The sequence below is a fragment of the Metopolophium dirhodum genome, chromosome 7 (genome assembly GCF_019925205.1).
Source record: "Metopolophium dirhodum isolate CAU chromosome 7, ASM1992520v1, whole genome shotgun sequence".
NCBI lineage: Eukaryota > Metazoa > Arthropoda > Insecta > Hemiptera > Aphididae > Metopolophium > Metopolophium dirhodum.
This window is the reverse complement of record NC_083566.1, coordinates 4,927,142-4,953,435: the sequence shown is the minus strand read 5'-3', so window position 1 is coordinate 4,953,435 and position 26,294 is coordinate 4,927,142. Positions and strand designations below refer to the sequence as shown.

Genomic DNA, 26,294 nt, shown 5'->3' with positions numbered 1-26,294 from the left:
AAATATAGAAAAAGGACGGTGAATGGAGAACATAATGAAGAGTTAAATATTTGGAGTCAATCCAAGAGAACATTAAATCTAACAAAATCTGTTTGAACATATATTTACGATGCACTATCAGTTATTGCTTTTTATCTTGGATACATTTTTCTTACCCTTAAAAACCATTTATAGAATTACTCGATAATATATAGTATATATTATAATTTATAAGTGTTTAAAAATCTCACTATATTTATTTTGTACATTTTATGTGTATGCAAAATAATTTTATATTAATTCAATTAAACATAAAACGATAATATAAATGTGAAATATAATAATATGTAAAACGGTTGCATTTAATTAGATACAATATTCATTATAAATGTATTAATGTTTAACGTACCTATTTTATAGCTAAATATGTTTTAAAGTAAATATTTCTGTTCTATACGTCACATTAGTTTCATTAACTATACTTTCGTGGTATTATATTTTGTACAATAATCAGAATGTGGACGTGTATCAAACGAAAAGCTTATGCTAATAGCAGCATCATTTAAAGTTAATTTAATAATATATCGCACCTGTAACGACATCTCTAGTTATATGGATTGTAATCAATAAAACACTGTAAAATTGGTTTCTGCGAAAGCAAAACGATGATGAAATGTTAATGAAGTTCTAAGGGGCTAGAAAACGGGATGGTGAAATGAGCACAGATATGTTTTTCAATCCAATTTAACCATAGTAATGATTAATTTGTCCGTCAACAAATCGTTTTTCCATCCCTGCTCTCTCTTAACGGACATTACCTCTTCAAATTTTCATTTTCGCTCTCGCTCACCTTTTTTACGGGATGTTATATCGTTTCCCTAGAAATTATGAGACCTACGGAAGTACGGAAAATCGATCGCAGCAAAGCGAGTGGACTATAATTAACAATTATATTACTTTTCAAATGTATAACGACAGTATTTTAATACTTACTTATTAACACAAAATAATATATTCTATATGTATTGCTGCACGAAATAAAAATATCTCTACTAAATCATTCGATAGACTGCAGATGTTTATAATATATTAATACATTCGAATCACGTACTGATCTAAACAAATTTATTTTCTACGAATAGTTTTGGTGTGTCTACGTGCCACGGTGATTAACCTGACCGAAAGTTCCCAAAGTTCTTATTGTGTGACCTATTTTGGAAAATTTTTAGGACCCAGAACATACAAATGACTAATGAGCTTGCTTATATAGTTGTAAAGACTTTTATTCTGGCAGCATCGTAGTGACATGTAATCGTTCCGAATCAATAATAAAACTGAATTCAAACATCAGTGTACAACTATAATAAAATTACATGAAAATAATTACTGTATCATAGAAAGCTCGTATTTATACATAAAAGATAATAACATGTTATATAAATATTTCAAAACTAAATGCAACCCATCGAAAATTTAATCATGGCCCGCAGTTTTGGAACCTCTATACTAGACTCTATATACCTATAAGAAATTGACGCTCTGTACGATACGGTGATATTCAAATAATATTTGAATATGTATTATAAATTATTTTGAGTTAATTGGTGTCCTTTTGATGGCTCGTGGTTTTCTGGGAATGCCACTAAAGCGTGCACATCGGTAATATTCACGTGCACGGCATATTATATACACTGTGCGTCACAGGTTAGATGAAATTATTAATATCTACCCCCTGTCCGGTGAGTCTACGGGTGGACGAGATGGTTCCGTGACATTGATAGGTCACAACTATATTTCGAGAGATCCAAATCTACGGCACACCCGAGCCGTCCTTCCAAAGGTTATAATAATATATCATCTATATATCGTTACCTACGTCAAATACTATCTTCCCCCCACCCCACCTCATGCGACGTCGTGTTTGTATTGCAAACATAAACAGTGTCAACGTATAATATTGAAACGGTGCACCGCGGTGAACGTGCGAAGATGCTAATACTATATAATATAGTCTATATTGTGAGATATACAGAGTGCACATGTCGTCACTACGCCTCGTAGTATCTCAGTGCGTATACGACGTGATTAAATACGTTCGTCCATATTATATTATGAATGGTCCCGAATAATATATGAACAGGTATCCATATTTTACTTATACGTATATTATGCTGTAATTGCGTACCTACGTATGAATAATACAACAATATAGTACGATCGTGTGTTGTATAATATAATTACGGTTAAATGTCATCGGACGTCGACTGTAATCATGTGCCGACCGTGGTATGTGCAGATCCGACATGCGCGGTAACCACAACACCGTAAATGCGGTGCACGTGAACCCTCATCAAACCTCGGGGGGAGGGGGAAGAACTGCGAGTCGGAAGTTTTGAGGTTGAGGGTGCACACACATGTGTGTGAATTAATGTGTTTAGCGAATAAACGCATGGATGACGGCAGTTACAATAATAACATATTAGTGAAAGGCAATCCGAAGATGTTTTTTTGTTGTTCGCTGACGATGCCGTAAATATGCGTTAAATAGAAATTTAAAATGTTGTAAGAAGGAATTCTGTATTTAAAACTTTTTTTGCACTACCAATTTATTGTACAGTTAAAACAATAAATCGGTATTTGACACCGAAATTCAAAACGGAAAAATTAAATAGTTTACGGTGCTCAAAACCGAAACCGAAATCAGAAAAAAAAATGAATATATCGGTAGTCAAAGCTGCAATTGAAATTCGAGAAAATGAATACCAGTGGTCGAAACCGAAATCGAAACCTCATTAAATAAATTCCGGTATTTGAAATAAAAATCGGAATGGGAAAAACATTTTCGGCTCCAAACCCTGGACTTTTCAGTCGACTGTACAAAAAGTATGTGTAATTATTAATTTTGTTGTATAGTACAAACATACTTGTATTATTATCAAACATATTGGCACGTCAAAACGATGGACGCGACGGCGCCGCCCTTTGCGCGTATACGTTTCGAAAATCACATCCACGGGGATGATGGGTTCGAAAAATTATTATAACAATGGCCACCGAGCCATAGGGAGACCGTCTTTCCTACTGCGGACGGTTCACCAAAGCGAATTTGACGTTTCGTCGCCTCCGTCACGTGTGATTTATGCGGACGGACGCACACGAAATAATATATAATAATACGACGTGATATACGATCGTCGAAAATACGGATATCATTTTATCGTTATCGCCACCGGAGGGATCATTCTCGTTTGGTTCGGTTCTTCGTTTTCCAGCCAATATCGAGGGCAACCGCGAACATCGTAAACGATAATAAATATATTATAATATTAAGCGACATTAAAAGCCGTTTGCCAAAACTAGTGTAGGTGGATACAACTCGGATCTACAACCGTCTCGCGGTTAGGTCGTCAATAATAAATTATTAATAAGAGCTTTCCATGAATAACACCCACCAAACAGTTTCGAAGAAATGTCACAAATTTCGCAACAATAATAATTTCGTTTGTATTATGCACAAGTATGATTTAAGGGCGTCGGAGCCGATGCGTTTTTTAGTACAAAAACATGTATTACAGGAAAAACTCTCACGCTCTGTAGAAATAGTCGTAAAAAGAAGTAGACATAATAATACGTTTAAACATACAAGGTTCGCATACCAAGGAATAAATACAATTTGAATACAATTTGAAACGAGGTATTGAAAAAAAAAAACGTACCCACAATATTGTGTCTGAACATATCTACAAGAACGCAGAGTTAAAATGAATACCGCGACATTTAAATCTTGCTATAGCCGACTTGAAAAATTCAATAAAGTAGATATCTACCATAATTACTTACAGGTGCCTAATGCACTGTAATTTGTCCAAAACTATAGTACAACTCGCATCAGCTGCCGTCGTGGATCCAGGACAATTATTCGCCGTGGCCATTTCGAAGTAGCCGTTTCGACGTAAACGTTTAGTCGGGAAGACATTTAGCCGTATCTGTGGCCATTTAATATTTTCGTAATATTCATAAATATTCATAATAAAAATGTTTTAAAAAGAATAATCTATTTTTTATAGTGTATTTCGACATATTCATAATTTTAAAATAATATAATAATAATGGTCAAAAAATAATAATAAAAGTAATGAGTAATCATGGTTGCGAAATATTATTTGCTTTGACTTTTAAACAATATATAGTCTCTTGTCTCTACTGTTGTTTTGATGTACTTGCCATTTTTAAAATGCGTCTTTCTAGATCGGCAATTTTTTTTTAAATTTTTGGGTGGACTTTTTCCTACAGTTTCCTGAGAATAAAAATAATCATGGTCAGATTGAACTTTTTTTAAACATATATTAATACACTAATAATAATACTAATTTACTGTGAATTGTGTATTTTTTTTAGTTTAAAAAACCGTATTTAAAACCTAACCTAGCCAGACGAGAACTGATTAAAACGTTATTGCCATAATTGTAATCGTCATCGTCATCGAAGACCATGGGCGATGTGCGTATACACTTTAAGATAAGATACAACAAATAAGTAAAATCCAATTATATCAATAATAGTATAACGATCACACAGGATGAATTTAAAGTTATTTGAGTGTATACACAATTTTTCGACCACGGCAAAATGACCCTTTGGCGCGAGGCGAAACGGCTCACGGCGAAATGTCCTCCCGGTGAAACGGCCTAAATGGCTATCTGTCCCATTTCGGTCGTCGCGGTTGTATCGTCAATAATAGATTATTCCTACGAACTGGTATAGAGAATACCACCATAAAGTTTCGAAGAAATGTCACAAGTTGTACAACAATAATAATTGTGTCTGCATTGTGCGCACATATGATTTACCGAGAAATCATAAAAAAAATTAAAATATGTAGACATAATATTATTGTTATCATTATATTGAAATATACAAAGAACGCAGCGTTAAAAATATGAATTCCACGACATTTAAATCGAACTAAACTAAACTAAAAAAAGTCCATAAGCTACAATAATTAATTATAGTGCCTGGCGCATTATAGTTCACCAAAACCATCTGCCGTCGTGGTTAGATCGTCAATGTTAAATTATTCATACGAGCTTTCCATGAATAATACCCGTCATATAGTTTCGAAGAAATGAGACATTTTTTACAACAATAATAATTTTGTTTGTATTATGCATAAGTATGATTTAGCAATATATCGTAAAAGAAGGTAGACATAATATTATGTTCAATTATAATACGAGGCACGCATACCTATAGTTAAAATGAATACAATTTGATATTTAATGAGTTATCGAAAAAAAAAAAAAAACGTAGCCAGAATAATATGTTTAAACATAACTACAAGGAACGCAGGGTTAAAATGAATACCATGACATTTAAATCTTGCTCGGTGACTTGAAAAATTCAATTAAGTAGTTATCTACCATAATTACTTACAGAGCCTAATGCATTACAGTTCGTCGAAACTAGAAACTCGCCGTGGTTGGATACTCAATGATAAATTATTCATACGAGCTTTCTATACCACCATAAAGTTTCGAAGAAATGTCACACAGTGTATATTAATAATAATTGTGTCTGTATTATGCACAAGTATGATTTAACGAGATATCGTAAAAAAAAAAACGTTACCACAATATTATTATGTTAAAACATACCAGGAAGAAGGAAGTTTAGTTAAAACGAATACCACGGTATTTAAATCTAAATCACTTAAAAAAAGTCAACAGAGTGCAATAATTATCAATTACAGTGCCTAATACATTGTGTTATGTATTATTGTATTGCATAGGTATTTGAAGTATTGAACGCGCATATTTTGTCAAATGGATAGTACGTTTTTAAATTAATTGAGATTAAAATCAAATCAAAGGTACCAGAATTCTTTTAATATAGGTAAGTATGTATCAAAAATGCATGACGTAATATCTTAATATAAATTTGTTTAAGATAAAACAAAATCTTTTTCGACGATATTCGTAATTAATATTTCAATTAATTATCGTTGATAAAAGTGAAAATAATTGTTGTTAATAGCATTAAATTGAGCTAAAATGAATCGTACTTCTGCGAGATAAAAGGTCGAGAAGCACTGTTGTTTATAGTTGTACACAATAAATATAAAACTTAAATTATTGAGATTGAACAACAGTATTTACTGTGGTTTCAAATGTAGGACTAAAAAAAAAGTAATTGGAACTCCACGCGTCAACTAAACACCTTGTTGGCATTTTATAATTAAATACCTAAAATAGTAACAAAAGTGGCGAGTTAACAACTACCTACTTTGAAAAATTTAATTAAAACATTCACTTTCCCTAAACTTAAGTTATTTTAAATGCAATACAATAAATTATGATGTGTTAAGTTACTTACAAACAAGCTCAAATATATGTATCAGGGATCAATTATTCCATAACAACTCATGGTAAATTCTTCTAAAAAAAAATTATTAACTTATGACAAATTATTATTTTAGGCACGATATAAATAATATGTCATTACTTATATCAATAGCTCAATAAGAAAATCAACAATTTGAATAGGTATATTAAAAAGACAGACGATCTCCGCTCAGAATCGCTTTTAATAGAATTCAATGATTTACCATTGAATTAAATTTTAACACGTAAATTACAGTGATCTACTCAATAACGAGGCGTACTTGACATGTACTAAACCATTCAGCAGTACTGTTACATGTCAACTTTTTTTTTCCTCATTACTTATAAACCTTAACAAGTTTTGTATGAAATTGAAGAATAAAAATTTTAATACGAATCATGCTCTACTTTAGTTCTTTGGCGTATTCTAAGAAAATATATTACCAAGCAAAAGTGAAAATAATATGTTTTCCCTACTTGGATAAGCTTATCCATATACTAGATAATAAGTTTAATGATTTTTTAAAATATTTTGTCTTCTCATTGTAATTAATTTAATAATAATATAGGTATGGGTGTAATAGTTTTTCTTATAGTGGGGTTTTTTATATCGATTAAATTATTTAAAAAATGTTACTCCACACAATTATATTTACGATAAAATATTGTTTCCTTTCGTTTTGTAATCGAGCCAAAAAAAAAAAAAACATAATATAATCTCAAACAATAATTTATAATAAATAATTGATGTGAATAGTACTATGATCGGTTTAATATAACGTACATATTTGTTATTTAATAGTGTTCAAGTATATTTTGAAAAATTTTCTGAATAATATTATAATATTCTCAGTAATTCGTATATTGATAAAGGTATATGAAATAGAGTGAAATATAATCTGCTTCTATTACGAAATTCAAAGAGCAAGTAGATGTCTCTTTCTTGCTACTAAATTATGAGTTATTTTGGAATACTATCCCTCCATGTATTTAATAATATATATAATATCTCATTTGTATTCTGATGAGCTGATAAATATTATTTTATAGACGTATTCCATGTATATAAAACATTATATTTTTTATATTTTTACAGAGTACTTTCCAAAAAAAAAAAATAATATTTCGTTTCAAGACCACACCTAGCATATTTTATGTTTTTTAACTCACCAGCTTAGTAGATAAACGAAGAGTTACTCACACAAAACATAATACCTAATAGAAGCAAAAATCAAAAATACATACCATATGAGATTAGAATTAGATTAATTACATTAAGAAAAAAAAACCTTAAACATATTATGAACGTTGAAAAAATCTTAGTCCAGTTTTAAATGAAAAACATTTTATCCGTTGCGTGAGAAAGGAAATTAAAAGGAATAATAAAGTTAGCGGACTACGGTAAAAAAAAATCATAATAAAAATATTTAAAACAAAAAGAATTTACCAGTCATTGCTCGAAAAATGCAAATGCTACTCCGTAGCCCCTTAGCTTATTGTTTTTTTTTATTTTTTTTAATTACTGCCAATTAGTCGTTTCACCATAGTGCTGGCACGTGGTGTGTTAAGCTTTGTAATTATTATGACGATGGCTGCGTCCCATGGAGGAAAACAATGTGACCCCGTGCAAGAGATTTTTTTGATTAATTTAACGGTATATTAAGGAATATAAATAATATCAACCATTAAATATTTGTTATTTATACCAAGTATTTAATACTTATGAGAGTATTTTCTTATTTTAACCATAATATTGAAAATATTATAGGCATCAACGTACTATGTTATATTATAGATTTTGCTTAAAGTATATCTATGCATTCGATGATTGGACAATTTATATCATCAAAATTCAAGTTGTATCTATATAGAAAATATTACTTATGTAGCTTAACCTTATACTCTTCAAACTAAGAAAATATGATATGAAAATAAAGACACGTGGGTAACAAGGTATTATAATAAAGTGTATCATTATTTAGTTTGTTTTACATTTTTGACGTCATTAATCATAATATAGTTATTGGAACTTTGTATGTGTTATATAAGAATACTTATAATAATGAACAGAAATGTCCAATATTTTGAGTAGGTATTGTATAGCTAAATACTAAATAGGTACCTACTAACTTCAATAGGATGGTTTGAAAACAATATATTTAGCTATTAGGTACTCTATATTTTGTAATTCAGTTACGTATATTTAAATATATGTATGTATTAATTCAGTCGTAATCCAAAAAGTGAAGACATTAAGTTGTGTAGTGATTGTATTATAAACATATTATATAATATAGTAATAATGACTTATCTATAATATTATGGTATTACATTTTAATGAATTATATATTTTTATCTTATGTATTCATTAATTTGTAAGACAAATATTAGGATCTAAGTAACTTCGAAAAAATATTGTATTTATATTATAAATCGAAGAAATTGTTGATAATATATTGCTAGATTGGTACATGTGAAAAAAAATTGCACAGTGTCTCACGATGTTAGTATCCATAAAAAAATCATTTATCTATACTCTAAAGAATATTTTATTAATTTTTTATAGGATAATGAAACAGCTAAGTGTTCATTAGTGTTTCTTTATAGTTGTAGATAAGTTGATCTTTAGTTAAACTATTTAAATATTTATAAGTTCCAATTACTTCTATCCATGAATTATTCTAACAGATAATTTGTTTAAAATTAAATGTCTTGCGATATAATATGAGGAGAAGAGTAAAATTAGCTAGTACGAGTGTGTGTGAAAATCCAAACACTATACAAGATGCTCTTTGTACGATTTAACTAATTATGAAATATGAATACTATATTTATTATCTATTACATTATTTATGTTTGATTATATATTTTTTTCTCAAATGTGATTGATTTTACTGTCTCTGACGTCATGTTTTTAGGACCGTTAGTTCTTTAATTTACTGAGTGCAATGAATTTAAGGCATCCACAATAGTTATTACGCACCGTGTGTAACGTCCCTATTCATACATCGTCAAATTACTATATACATAAAGATAGGTAGGCACTCATACTTACCATTTCCGATCGAAGTGATTTATTCTGTGCCGTTAAATTATTGATGTAGGCTGTCTTAGGCTTGCATTATGTGCCCTTTAGATTGATATATAAAAAAAATGTCTGCTTATGTATTTTTAATATTTTTCAACTGCTATTATAACAATATTTCAGGAGCCTTGTATTACATTTTAACGCTTTTTGAAAATATAAACCTTCAGTAAAATGTTCATGTGTCTACAGTTTTTCGTTTTTGAATTAATACAAAATAATGAAATCGCTACATGAGAATAAACGAGTGAGTATCCAATCTTGTAAAAATATGAACTTTAATCGTTCATAAAAATTTAATTTAATTTGCTTGTAGACATTTTTTTTGATTAAAGTAGACAAACTTATGATGAATCTTCTATTATATTATTAAATCTTAGATTTAAAAAGAAAAATTTGTATGAATTCATAACTCAAAATTTTTGGGAATTTAAAACTTTGACCTCCCGAATGCTACAACTACATTTACTTTCCCACCAAACAAGATACTGTTGAAGAAAATCGAAGCAGTTTTACTGCCCCAAACGGTGGTGACATACACAACAAAAAAAACACATCATTCTAAAATCAATACATTCATTGCTCCGCTCAGAATCTAAAATTTAAAATTTAAAATGTCCGTAAACAGTTCGAAAACAGTCAAAGTATTTTTGAAAATGTTATCAAGTATAGGCCGAAATTGGTAAAAAAAAACATTTGGTGAAAATTTCAAGTATCTACAGTTATTCGTATTTGAATTACAGCAAAATAATAAAAAGCTACATGCGAAATCGAGTGACTATCCAATATTGTAAAAATTTGAACTTCAAACGTTCATACAAATTTAATTTGACTTTCAGGTAGACATTTTCTTGTGAACGCTATGACTGAGTAGTATATAATTTGTTTAGGATTAACATTGGTACCTACAGTAAACAATTTATTATATGTATGAATATGGCTTTGAGTATTACATTATTATATTATATTATATTATATATAATATACAGAAAGAGAGAGAGCGAGAGGGGGGATATAATAAAATACCTATGCGTATAATGTATAAGTGTTGAAAGCTATTTGGAAATAAACAGAGTAACGTTAGGTACATACCTAATAACGTTACATTTATTATTGAAACAATTTCGTTATGATGCTTTGCAATCTTAATGGTTACACAGCTGCCATATCAGTGCCAAATAATTCTGGTGACGATTACTACAACAGTGATTCGTAAAAAGAAATATGATCACATATTATTACATTAAAGTTACAGCAAGTTTAGAGTGACATTACTGCAATATTTCCTGCCAAACTGCTATAAATAACTTGAAAATAGCTGCTTGTATGTTAAACTATTTTCGTAGATTTATGGGCAAGCAATATATTATGCATTTTTATTTTTTATTATACTGCAGCTGAATAAATTTATTTCTATATGACGTATACTATAATGTATTGTTTAAGGTATATTTTACATTTAATAGTTTATAATTTTGCTGAACTCTCACATAATTTAGACGATACTTGTCTGTTCATTGGGTATTTATTACGATAAAAATATTACGTGCAATATCCAATATTTTCCTTGACTTTATTTAGACAGTGTACGACGCTTATATTGTAATGATACACGAATAACGTCTATATCGATACTAATACTTATTTATCCAATCGCAAAACCAAAAATATCTAAAAATCCACATGCAGTGTAATGAATACTTGCACGATAAATACATACACGAAACACAATGCGCTCACGGGAGTTGAGTTAAATTACAATATTATTTATCTTTAATAATGTTAATAATTAAGGCCAAAATTGGTATGCATTTTCATATTTTCAGTGGTTGGTTATATAAAAATAGCTAGTTTATACCAACATTTATATCATAATATTTATCGATTTTGTACACAACACTTTAATATTTTTGAATTATTGCATTTTTAGGGCCTAACCTAACCTATCAGAATTGTGTAAGTTTTTAAGACATTTTAACGAATTGAGAATCATATAATAGTTCTTGGTTTTCAGATAAAGAGAAATTCAAATCCTAAATTACCACACCCTTTTTATTTTACCAATCGTTTAAATAATTTGCATTATATAATACATAAATTATAAATTATAATTTAATTTAAATAAAATATTAGAATGTATTGAAGCTATGCAGGGGTTAACGACAAAAAATTAAAAAGGGACAGAGCTAACTAGGGAATACTAAAGACGTGGTACAAAAATTATTTTATGAACACCTTCGATATTGATGAAATGTAAACAAGATAACAGCAAATAATTTCTGTAAAGAATAATTCGTTACAAACCTTAATATATTAAGTACTACTGGGTATATTAAGGTCTATGATGATTTTACGTCTTTACTTTCTGTGTTTTGTCATTTGATATAAAAATATAATATTATAATTCCTATTTTGTTTATTTAAAATGGTTCAATCGTACTCGTTTTAATGAGAAATTAGGTGCAATTAAAATGCAGACGGTTCGTCATACGCTGCACCCAATATGTGATATTATGTTTATCAGCTATCTGTTATCAATATTTATAACAAAAAATAAAAATCTGTTTTTAAACTTTTATTTATTTTTGTATTGACTTCTTAAATTAATTTGTTATTTTTATTATTTGCAAGTAGGTAGGTAAGTAACTACCTACTTTTACCAGAAGTACTGTTAGTTTTTATAATTTAATTTCTACTAGAGAAATAATTTGTTATGTTATAATTTTATTTTTTATTAGAACATAATTTATACCAATACGTTTACAATATACATTTTCTTATACAGTATAATTATTATGAATAGTTCACGATAAAGTATCTTGTATAGTTGTATCAACTAGCAAAACCCTCATGTCCGATAGTAATATTTAATAGCGTCGAGTAACCCACGCGATCTGTGATCAACGGATATTCACGTTAAAATTATTGTGTTCAAGGTTTATTATAATATAATACTGAGTGAGTTTATTAAAATAATACTACTACCTATACTTTTAAGCGTGTTAATTTTTTTAATATAAAGACTCATTCAAATGTGCACCACTTGGATTCAAAAGTACCCCTACTATGCAGCACATATGAATAAAAAGTTACCTACTTGTGTTTTACACTTTTTAATAAATTATTACCTATTTGATAATATTTTAGGGTTTAAATAATTACAGTGTGCTGTTAAAATAATATAAAAATCTAATAGAACTGTTACGGTTCAAATTAACTGAAAAAAAAAATTTTATTTTTATTCAAATCTGCCCAGCTCTCCCCTAAGTGAAAATGTTATAATATTTTATTATAAATAAGTACACATTATGTACAGTCGAAAAAATATGTTTTTCTCTTTTGAAAACATAGCTTCTGCTGGGGTCTCATGACCCACACAGCTTTTTATTGTTTTATTTTTATAGAATATTTTAAGGATATATTTTGGTAGTTTTAGAGCATAACTGAATACATATATAAATATTTAATAGATTTATAGAGAATATTTATAACAATATTGGCTGATTTACTGTGTACGTTTTTTACGTGGGTTTGTGCGTATATAATAATTATATTTTAGGCATAGGTACTCTTATAACTAAAAAAAAATAAAATTTTGATAAGTAGGTAGGTTGAAATATAAATAATATAATGAAACGGTCACACACTCAATGTTTTGACGCGTCAAATTGATATTACGATTTTTCAGTATCACTTTCTCTTTATTGTATTTTTTTAAAATTATTATAATATTATGTAGATACAATTTATGGACAGCGAGTTGCTTTCGCGTCACACTACTTGCCTGACCATCGTTTATTGAAAAAATCACAAAACAACATGAGAAGTGGTGGGCCAATCCCCCACTCACTGTCTCTAACAATTTAATATTTACAAACAACACGTGGCTCTATCCCTGTAATTTTGCTCTTCAAGCCACAACAATTTACTTAATTAAAAAATGTTTTATTCTGGTCTCCCTGCTGCCTGCATTTTCCGCTTCCTTCTTACCGGCCATGACCGTCATAATAAATTGACCACTGCATCCCATTTGGACTTGGACTGTAACATTGCATCAACCATCCCCTCTGGAGTGATATCCATGTCGAGCTCCACTTTCAAATTCCGGTGTTCTCGCCACCCTCTGCTGTATACGATAAACGTGTGTTCTGCGTCGTCGTATGGATTGTCACAGTACATGCACACCGCACCATTCCTCTTCTTGAATCGCAATAAATATATTCGTTGAAACATCCGTGTCCCGTCAAGAACTGCGTCACGTGAAAATTTATTTACCCATGCTTCCTGTTTCTCCAGGTTTCGATCGTCGGGATCAGCCTGTGCGTCCAACGTCCTCCCGCAGCCGCATCCCATTCTCTCTGCCATGTACTCAACGCCTTCCTTCTGGCCTCTATAGTTTGGCGGTTTCTAAGTCACTGCCATTCTTCCACGCTTGCTCCACTTCTATTTTTTCCAAAGCGAGCAGGTGGATCGGGATAATCTTGGTTACCAACATTATGGCCGAGTTAGAAACAGTGCAGTGGGCACTCGTTACCCTCAGTGCCATCCTCCTCTGGGGGACGAGAGCTCTTCTTGTTCCGCTCATACACCAAATTCTATGGTGGTCCAGATCATTTAAAAAAAATTTTTTGTGGGCCAGAAAAAAATTTAAATATTAGTTAATAATATTAATGTAACCTAACCTAACCTAACCTAACCACATGCAATTGTCTACACCAATTATCTCAATTAAGGTCGTGCATTGTTCGGGGTAATCTTCGACACCTTTCACAAATATAGGAAGAGGAGTTTTAATAATTATTGTTTCAGCATCAGTATTAGTTTGATGAGAGTTGGGTATTATTTCAGCAACAGAAATGGTTTCAAACGGATCATTTTGGGCAAATATTTCGAACCTGTTACGTGAGATAAAATTATTTTTATGGTTTGTTTGAATAATATTCTTATTTAGATTTGGAGTTTGTGGTTCAGATGCTGAGTTTGGAGAGCTGAAAAAATTACGTTTATTAGTTTGTGTTGACCGGCCATCATTATTCAGCTGTTTGAATCAAGCTTATTTGAAGGGCTGCTTAGACGAACATCCTGTATAATAGTTTTGTTTTCATTTTTATTAATACTTTTATTAATATTATTATTTACATTTGGCGATGTAGGCATGTTTATCTCGAGGACAAAGGTCCCCTCCGTTGCGTGGCGCGTTCGATATCGCGACGGTTATAGGTAACAAGATACTTTAAACTATTACGAGCTAAACTCGGTTCATATTATAATAGAGAATTATAGAGACGTTTTGTGGTCAAAATAAAAATAAAATAAAAAATATCATAAAGATTTTTTTTTGTGTTTGTGGTTTTTCAAGTCAATTTGGGAAAATTGACTGATACACAGCGGTATTTAACGGAGCGACCGTACAGACGTGCGTTAGGTACGGCTGCTCACACGGTTCTGTTTTCACAATTTAAATTTAAATGTAACAATGGAATTTATTAAAAGTGAAAAAGGTTAAAAGACTTTCTAACCTTTCAAATATAGATTTGACCAAAAGTAGTAGTTGGCGATGTATCGAGTGCAATACGAAAAAATATCGTGATCGTATTAATTTGATGGATGGTCAAATTGTTAATAACAGTAAAAAAGAGCAAACCACATGCACCCGATATTTCTAAAATTGCAGTGAGAAAAGCAGATCAAATTTTAAAAATATAACTTACTATGACTTAGTTTATTTTTTTAAATTATTATTATTTACCAAATATTATTATAAATGTTTTATTTAATATTTTGTCTTGACTCATAATGTATTACTATTTATTAAGCATACTATGAATAAATATAAATTATACATTTATTACAATAAACATATTATAACTTATACTGAGGTTTAAATCGCACTTAATTGTCACAGCGCTCAGTTGTCACGCTCTCAATTTCCGTGAATCCAAAAACTATACTAATGTAATGACTGTCAGCCCAGAGCTCTAGCTAAACGCTACAACGTCGTGTTCAATGATTACGAAAATTATTTAAATGTAGTTTGGAATGGTATATTACTGTTGCAATTCTTAGAAACGTACGAAATTACGGCTGCGTTAGTGACAGGGTATATGACAGGGTATGTTTTGCAAATACAAGGGCGCTGGCCAAATTCCGTGGACTCCGGTTTAAAAAAATTGAACGGAACACCACTTATAAGTTAAGGAAACCCGCTGTATCGCTATTTCAGATGTACCATAGCCATCGTGTCCTGAGCATCTTCCCGTCACTCTCACACACGACTTGTACAATAGGTATATTATTTTTAAACTTATGTTTTATTTAAAATAAACAAATATTTGCAATTAAAACTGTTGAAATTATAGTCTTCAACTAGTTATTGAAAAACACCACCATATGGATCTCTGGTAAAGCTCGCGCAACATGCTACTACTCAGAAATTGCTCATTTAGAATCTCAGCTGGTACTTTTGTGAATTCACAATTTCATGACAACTATTAAAAGATTCTAAGATGCATTAGTTAATCTAGTAAGGTACATGCTGTTAGAAAAAAAAAACTAACGATCCATTAATCGACAATGGTCTTTCTAAATAGAACAAAAATTAAATCCCGGGAAAATGGATCGATTGAGCCTACGCGTCATTTTGTAATGAAGTAGATTTTTTATTTATTTTCTTTCTCCATTCAAACCGAGCTGAAAATGCCCTCAATAATGAGAATGCTTTTGACATTGTCTGATTGAATTCCATTTAAACGGAGAAGGTATGGTGAGTCAATTGACGATGGATGCTTGAAATTCAATTACCTCGTTTGTGATTTACAAGTACAAATAATACAAATTAGAAAATATTCTTACACCTATTTATAATAATTGTTATTAAAATGCAATACATTTTAATTTTGATTATTATTTTTTATGTAAAACATATTATTGTTATTATGGAAATGAACACTTGTATTCCTATTTATTATAACTTATAAACGATGTGTAATAATTTATATTATATAATTAATTAGTGTTATATTATAATATATTAAATATTTATTATGCATTTGATATGTATACTGAATGAACAGATATAACATAATTTTCGTTATAATTGATGTAGTATAATATTTAATAGGTTGTACAATTACATGTATAACGGTTTTTTTGAAGGTCCTTTGTTAAATCGTAATTAATTATTATACATGAGTAATTAAGACCATTATTGTTATGGTATTAAGTAAATGCACATCTTTAACCAAATTATTTTCTTTTAAGTTATAACCATATAATTATAGTTGACTTTTGATTTCAAACGTTTTTGTTTAATCATTTGACAATGAAAAACAAGTAATTTAAAAACGATTTGGAAGACAACCAAAATACATAAATGTATTACGTACGTAGTATGTATGTATTATGTACGTTGTACATCTAAGAGCGATGTTTTAATATTTGTCAAAGAATCTAATTATGTACTTATAAAGGAATATTCCAATGTACATTCATTATTTTTTTTACAGAAAAACGAGAAATATCCAGTCCGAAGAGTAAAAGTGGACAACCAGGGGGATCTGGTAACTCAGAATGGCAGCAACTATGGTATTCGAGCGTTGATGAATTTCAAAAGCTCACGGAGCCACTTTTAGACAACACCACTGAAACTAACCTCACTGTGCCATTAGGAAGCACAGCTTATCTTCATTGTCGTGTCAGAAACTTAGGCGAGCGAACGGTAAGAATATAATATTAATTTCAACAATTTGTATTTTATAAGTACATGAGTTTACTTGACATTCAATAAATCATTGTGGACATACTTTTGTTATTCGGGCCACCATGGAGGGGGTGGTGGCATCAATAGCACCTATTACTATACCCATTTGTTATATATATAGCCATATTAGTTAAGTGCATAACATTATGTTTGTATAACATTATAGTCAATCGGATCGTTTTGTATTAATATTAATTTTTGCAATTTCACGATAATTGCATCGTCTTGTTCAATTCGTGTAATTAATAATCTTGTCAACAATTAGTTGTACATCTCGTGAAAGATAACTTTCAGTAATACACCGAATCAAAACTTTGACCTCAATGGCGCAAGAGATTGGTTTACCAATCTCTTAATTATACCTCCATATTACTGAAAGTGATATTATTCACAAACTTGATTCGGAAGTAATATTGGATCAAAATGGAAAACAGGATCATCGTTTAGAAATAACAACAAAAGTTTCTATTATAATAATGAATGAAAACAGTTTGATTAGTCGCTTGATATTTAAATTTATATACGGTACACTTGTTATTCTTTTTCACATCAATTACCCGCAGTAATTTAATACAAACCAACCAAAAATGATGATGAGAATCTTGCACAGAATAATATTTATTTAATCAGTTGATAAATTATAGTTATAAATTATTTTATATCATACTTTTAGAATATTGGTGGAATATACTCTTTATTAAGTTATGTAGGTAGGTAGGTAGGTACACCGTTTTCATTTTAATATATATATATATATATTTTTTTTTTTCCGTTTCTGTGATCACTTGCGTTTGGTTCTAAAATGTATGGGATAAAAAAGTTTCAATAGTAGAGTTTCTATCAAACTAAAACTGCACAGATGTTACTTTAAAAGTAACCATTATTGGAATTTCCCAATAGGTTAAAAATAAATTAAGAACTACAAATTACTGTAGAATTTACAGCATGTTCGCAGTAGTTTTTGGTAGGTATAGGTATGTTTCTGTAAATAATGAAATAAAAATCATCAAAGACTTCAGATTTAGACTTAAATATTTTCAGTTTTCACATTTATATGTAATTGTTATAACTTATTTATAAATTAAAGGATAACTGTTTATATTTTAACAGACTATAATAATATTATGTATAACTGCATAAGTACATAAATCACCACACCAGTCACAATATTTTATAAAATATACTTACCAACAATTTTAAAACCAAACATTTAAATTTGAAAAATCTTAAAAAGACTAAATTCAATTGAGTATTAATTTATGTATAGGATTTGAGACAAATAATAAAAATCTAAGCTCTTCCAATTTCCAATAATCTTTCCAACTACTCGAATTAATTACATTGTCACAATTTTTTACTTCTTTAAATTTAAACAATAATGTGACTTATATTTCACATTTTGCTATTTATTTAGTTATTTATTATGTTAAATTAATATTGTTGAAGTTTTCAATATTTAAACTAGTGTTTAAAAATGATTTTTTTTTATAACTCAATATGTGGTAATCGTGAAACTATTCTACACAATAACATATATTATTTTAACATAATTAATTTAAATGTGTTGTTAATTTTAATTTAATGCCACGCAGCATTTTATGAGGCGTACCTACTATTTACAAAAAATAGTATTGGTATATTAGAGACAGTGTATAATGATATGTTATGATATGATACGATATTATGATATGATATGAGGAAATTAAAAGTAAACAATCGTAAAAACATGACACGGAAATTATGTTTAAGTTAATTAATAAAATAGCTGAAAAACTAAAATAAACTAATAAGGTTTATTAAAAAAAGTAATTTAAATGCAGGCATTACATTTCTAATAATAAATAATCATAAAGCCAAGACATTACAACATATTGTTTCAAATAATGTACAAAAACATAGTAACATTTCTCACGCGTGTTTGGTTATGATTTGTTCGATTAACGATCAACGAATAATTTTATCATTAAAACTCAATTAAATTGGATTAGTCATCTTAAGCAAATTTAAATTATAAATGAAATCTTTATCTAAAAATGTCATTTATGTCAATTTAATGTAGGTAGAGAGCCGCGTCTTTACATATAACTCGTTAATTTTACCATTTTTGAATAATCATTGAAATCATTAGATGTTTTTATAATAACAAGACATAATAAGGACATAAAATAAAATACAATAATATTGGTCCAATGTATTGTTTACATTTCGTAAACATGTAATGTTGTACAGAAATCAAATTAATTAAAAAAGGATAGAATAATATTGGGTGTACACATTTACGAAATTATTTTTATTTGAAAATTAACGAGCAATGTTAGTTATTTTTTTTAAAGGAAAAATGTAACATGTTTCTCGTGTTACTATATTTATAACCATTCAAACTATTTCACTTTATAATTTTATTTTTTGTGGTCTAGAAAATACTTTTATACTTTACAAATTTTAGCGACCGACGTTATCAAATAATCTGGTTTATATTTATGGAAATACATAATAATAAATAATAATAACGCATTTAATACCTTTGAAAATATGGATTTTCTACTTCAACGAGATAACTACCAAGCTTACGAGATACAGATATTTTCAAGAAATAATTCATAATATGCATCAATCACTCTGTGGAATATACAAAGAGTTGCATTAGTTAAACTTATGTACACAATTTCTGCATCAGCTTGTCAAGTGCGATTTGTGTGCAGGGGACCATAAAACGCACTATAATGGTAACAAACTCAACAACTATTCGCTTACAGTTAAATTTAAATCAACAATATTGAAATCGATAAAGTCACTTTTGTTTCTGTTAAATTCAAAATTAATTTATCAATCCTCCTCAAACCGTTGAGATACAAATAATAAATATAGGTTCTCTAAAATAATGATAAAATAAATAAACTGATAAACATCTATTACTTTTTAATAATTATTATTTTATTTATAAATTTATCAGATAATCTATTAGAATGTGTTTTTTTTTTAATTATCAATTATATTTCGATTTTTATCAAATATTTAAACACGCTTTTTATTTGGTTAATGGAATACGATACTGACATTTTAATAAATACGATTATTATCAATAGCCAAAAGGCAATAACAATTAGGGACATTTAATTCCAATTCAATTTACAACTATTGTACAATACCTATTTTAGCTTCCACAACAACTAAACAACTAATAGAACAGAATTCATAATATTAACATATTATTTTGAACAAAAAATACAAACTAAATGTAATGTGCAGTATTTTTAAATAGTTTAATATATTTAAGTGAATAATTCTTATAAAATTATAAGATAACATCTTTAATAAATATTGATTCGAATAAAAATGTTGACAGTCTGCAAGCAATATTATAATATTATAATAGTTACCACTGATGTTATAAATGTATACATTATTTATTATGGTTAGGCTAGTAATAAAATGTCTAAGTACATTAGTCATTATCCATTAAGAACATAAAATATTTATAACTTTGACTTGGTAATTAGGACAATGTTTTACTTTGAGAGATTGACTTGGAATTTTCAAATATCCAATTTTCACACAGACAGTGTTATCTGTAATTGAGTATCAAATTTAGATTATTAGATTTTAGAAAGCCAACGAGTGTCCATTTACTACTGGGACAACAGTATTATGGGATCTCAAGGATTTCAACGATGCCACAACAAAATGAAATTCAAATCTAATAAATGTACTCGTCGTTCAGCTAAACGTCTTTGCACTTCGAGAAATTCTAAAGCGGTTTACCGGATGATAATAAAAGATGTCCAAATAAATTATAGTATAATAATAATAATTACAAGAATTCTTCAAAAATTCTTCAAAAATTACAATAATGGGTACATTTCTAATGGTACACAATTATAACTCTCTTTGGATCATAATTTATTATTTTTTTCTAAAAGTAACTGATAAGTTATCACAGCTTTATTAGTTCTGTATCTGGCTACATGGTCTTAGTCAATAATGATGAGGACTTTCAACCACAAAACTTATTATTTTCATTAAGCCTTTGTCTAGCTCAGGTAGGTAGCATTAGCACTAGCCAATAGTATAAATAAGAGACAATAATTATGAAAAAAATTGAAAGGTATAATAATATACTAGCTAGGTAACCATTTCAATAATCTAAATATCATCATGATAATATGCATAGACGGTTATCGATACAATAATATTATGTATGCTCTGATTCAGTGATACTGTAATAATCTAAAAATATGTAGGTACTTATCAAATTTTTTTTTTGTTTCAATTATAACATTCATCTATTTTCAACAAAATTACGTTAAGTCTTCAATTCTTAATCTAAAACGATTGGATTTAAAAGCAAAATACAAAGACAGTCACTAATCTACTATGTGAATGTTTGTCAGAGAATTTTGTTAAATAATATATGATGTAGGTATCCATATTGTGGTATGTAAAAATGTTTCAAATAATAAAATAATTTCAAACAGTGACTTTTAGTTTAAGTAAAATGAAAACAACAAATAAATTATCATAACTCTGTGTATTTAATTTATGAAATATAATATTATCTTCATAACGCAAAAACTGTATAATTTTCATTAAATCGTTTAGTCTGTGATAATAATATATAGGTTTATAAATCAAGATAAAACCACAGTGTTTTTGTACCAATTTCATCTGTACTAAAAAGTGTATGGACAATCATTAAATATTGTATTATATGTATAAATATTACGTATACAATTCATTATTATTTTTAGTAAATACATATATTCTTTATATATAATATAATATTTATTTATATATAGCTAGTCTATAATAATACTTTAATGTAATACGCTATCGATAATATTGTACTCGTATAATACAAAGCGTTTTAAATGTATCAATAATTTGCGATTGTTTCTATTTTCAAAAATGTACAAGATAATAGATTGTAAAGTTAATATTAATAGAAACATAAATGCATAATATCATATTCGTGGATGAACTCGTTAATACCCTGCAGACTGGAGTTTACGGAAAATATTATTGTAGCATGGGTAATATTATATGCTTAAACTGTGTATGGTTTTAAACATTTATTAGCATTGATATATAAAATTATGATTAGAATTATGATATAATATGTAAATTCAATTTACGAATATTTAAAACATAACAGACTTAATCTTAAAACAACATAATCATTCCATTTTTTAATCATAACAATATTATGTTATAATTAAATTAATTACGTCATATACTTTTTCTTCTAATGATTTATAATTTAAATGGAAAATAAAAGTTTTTTGAAGAATATATTTTATAATAGTTTGTATAGGTGAACACAAAACGTTGAAACATAATTTATATATTAATAAAATACCTATTATAATACTTTCAATGAATTGAAATCAAAATTGTTAAAATATATCTAAGTGTGAAACAATTTAAATAGTTATTATATTGTATTCGTGTGGTAAATTGAAAACTTTAAACTCAGTTCGTATTGAATTAGAACAATTATTACAATAATATGTGGTGAAGCGGTTATTTTTATAAATTATAGTTTTACGTGGTAAGACACTTGGAACATTAATTTCATTGTTAATGTTTGCTCTTGGTGTAAAACGACCATAACAAAAGTTTAACCATTTATTGAAGAGTGCATTGTCAACCAACTATAATTTACAATAAATTATTAAAGTTGTAGTGTATTTTCATGTTAATGGATATCAATCATTATACTGTATTTTAATTTAACTAATATTCAATTACAGTGTATAGTTAATACTATATTATAATATAATTATTACATAGATAATATGACTTTTAATTTATCTGTCATTAATATTAAACTATAATTAAACTTGTTACATGCTGTTATACTATACACCTATTATAATTTTTTTTGTTTAACGAAAAATACAGAATTTGAAGTTGTTCTATATTTAATATTTATTTCAAATATATTACTTTTAAATAATATAATGCTGATAAATTAATGTTTTGTAGGTAGTTAAATTATTTTATTTCTTATAATTTTTTTTTTAATTTCAATAATATATTATATGGTAATAATTTTCCAAAATAACTTATAATATCTAATATACAATTTAAATGAAACATTAGCACTCATTAAAATGTTTTATTATGCATTGTTCAAAACAAAAAGAACAGATAGTTAATAGGTAGTTAATTAAATTTCTGTTTTTTTTTTTTTATTTTATTTTGTTAATATAAAAACGTTTGAAAAATGGTTTAATTTAAATAAAAAGGTACCTTTCTTAATAATTTGTAGAACATTTTTTTTTTTTAACTTGATTTATTTTTCATTTGTGTATGAAATATGTTTTGAATCATTACTTAAATATGTAATAATAATTAAAATAACTCAATAAACAAATCGCGCATTTTTTTTTGTGTAATAACTTTAGTATAGGCTAATCAAATATTAAATATATTTTTACATAATATAGCCTATAAGTACTTATATAATGAAAAAAAAACATTTCCCACATTCTATCTTTATACTGATCGTCATCCTCGTTTAGTTGGACTTAGTCCAGAGTAAGCCTCAGTAATTTTGTATTAGATAAATCGTAATTATTAAAACATTCAGAAACGATGCAAGTACCTACTTTGAATTTGGGCTCTGGTTTTATGACAACTTAAATAAATAAATATTTTTAAATTATGAAATTTAAACGAACCGATTTTAGCTTCAAAATTGATGTTGATGGTTCATCGTATGATAATTATTTATTTAGGTGGTAAGCTAGGTGAAATATTATATTCAGTTACAATACACGTTACTGTTATTGATTGTGGAGCTGCAGTTTCTGTATACCTTTATTAAATTCGTTTGCTCATGAAAATGGAAAACTGATAACATTTTACCGAATCAATTGTGGCTTTTTATAATTATTGTTAGGCCCTAAAAAAATTCTGTTATACGCCGGTCAACGGAGAAAATATTATACGCTTTCTGCACGTGCACGTGCCGCGCCGGGATACTATACCCGTCTCTAATTAAGTGGGGTGACCGGCCAGCGTTCATTCGCCCGTCCCCGAGCTCGAAGACACCAAGTGTCAGAGTACGAATGGGAATAGGAGTACTCGAGTACTTACGTGGGTAGGTATGATGAGGAGTGGGTTAACTCTCTTAATCAAAACACGCTCATTCGAACCAAATTGTCGAGTTTGAAGCCGGGCGGGAGAGAGCTGATTTCACTCAAAGATTCCGGTCACGTTTACCGTAGTGCCGCGGACGTTTATATATCTCTTGGGTCGTCGTCGTCGTCGCAGTTTTTGACATAATGATGTCCGGAAAAGAGAGATGCCATTGGGCGAAATTAAATTCCGTCAGCCGCTGTTGCCGCCTACCCGCCTAGCTTCCGGACGCCCGTGTCCGTTCCCACCGCGGCACCACCCGACCTATTTATATTATATAACTGCAGGCCAACCGTAATGTGCGCTGTTACAGTGTAGTTGTATAGTCTTGCCTGGATAATAAACGGAATCGTGACTCCCGGTTAAAAATGCGAGCCGTTCGTGTAAACACGCATTCCTAGCAGTCGACCCAGTTAAGATGCAGGCTACAACTAATATAAGTACCCAGGTATAGGTATATCATTAGAAACTAAACCTACCTACGCATCGACTTTTTAACAACGAAAAATAACAAAAATCGCACACTCTTGCAATGATATTATTGCATATTATTAAAGAAACGGTTTTTTTTTTTCCTGCGATAGGTTAGATTACTAGGTATACACTCACCCATACCTACTGCAGCTTAAAATTATGACAGTCGCTGGAACGGTTGGTGGTAATATTTTTTATTCAGCTAAATTGGTTAACTATAATATTCTATTAAATCAATATTTTATATCGACACTATATTATAATGAATATGTTTAATAAAATTTACTGTTTAGACTTTTTAAGCCTTTAATGAACGACCCACTATAACAGTAATTTAAGTTTAAATAAACTTGAATATTAAACATTAAACTGACGACTTAAATTATTCGGCTTCATAATTTATTATTATAATTTTGCTCAAGGTTTATTAATAGTTTTAAATATTTTATAATTTATAGGTTATTAATATTTTTTTTAAAAGTAATCTTTACTTTTTAAACGATAGGTATTTATAATATAAAATATAGTCTCCATTGATGTATTACATTTTACTCATTTCAACTTAAAATACGTCAAATTAGTTTTAATTAAGTATGAATTAACAATTCTATAACTGATGAAATTATTAACAAATAAATAAACTTTTGGTTATTATTGTTATAAAACAAAAATTACATGTAATAATTAAACCGTTTGAAAGACTTTTATGCACTGTTTAATAACAACGTATAGGATGTTAATACTATATTTACCCTAAAGTAAAGTGATAAAACTTATAATAGGTACCTAGACAAATTGTTTCTTCCACCATAGACACATTAATGTGCTTTGTAAAACCAGCAGGTAGATCCCTTCTACTTTTGACTGTCGTGTACTTAATTATAAAACGTATACTTTGTATCTCGACGATGATAATAATTAATTCACCTAAATAAACACAAAAATGTATACCTACATTATAATGTCCTACATTTTAAGTTAACTAATAAGAAAAAAATTGGAAATGTCCAATTTTTATTTCAAATGTGAATGTAAATTAATAATAAAAAAAATAATCTTACTCTAGAGTTAATTTCAAAAGCTCTGTCTTACATTTGGTTAAAAATTAAATTGGAAGTACTTTTTAGCATAATATTTTGATTGTTATATTATATAGATTATTGTAATAACATCAATACAAATAAAAAATGCCAGTGACAGGGTAGTACATATCATATACTGTCCCACTACAATTACGTTACTTTTTACACCTTGTTCTTAAGATTGTGAATATTATTTAATTCATAAAGTAAGTTACTGTCGATATGTACGAGAATGTATATATATTCTGAAATTTGATTTTGTAACCTACTGAACTTTTATAAATACACCATTAAAAATATAACTCATTTATAGAAACGTTACCATAACTATTATTTTAATAATATTTTACTTAACTTAATTTATATTAGCGTGAAAACAAAATTGTTTGTTA

The 26,294-nt window shown here is 28.6% G+C and overlaps 2 protein-coding genes across 4 annotated transcripts in view; both read left to right on the top strand.

The window, feature by feature from the left end:
* The window catches only part of LOC132949764 (glutathione S-transferase-like), a 261,004-nt gene that overhangs the window by 92,956 nt on the left and 141,754 nt on the right, over positions 1–26,294 (top strand). The gene's annotated exons all lie outside the window — the stretch shown is intronic.
* The window catches only part of LOC132949763 (junctional adhesion molecule A-like), a 349,991-nt gene that overhangs the window by 276,608 nt on the left and 47,089 nt on the right, over positions 1–26,294 (top strand). For all 3 annotated transcript variants that reach the window (XM_061020827.1, XM_061020828.1, XM_061020829.1), the window contains one exon: positions 16,950–17,161. In XM_061020827.1, the coding sequence (XP_060876810.1) occupies positions 16,950–17,161 (212 nt within the window). The remainder of the gene's footprint in view (positions 1–16,949; positions 17,162–26,294) is intronic.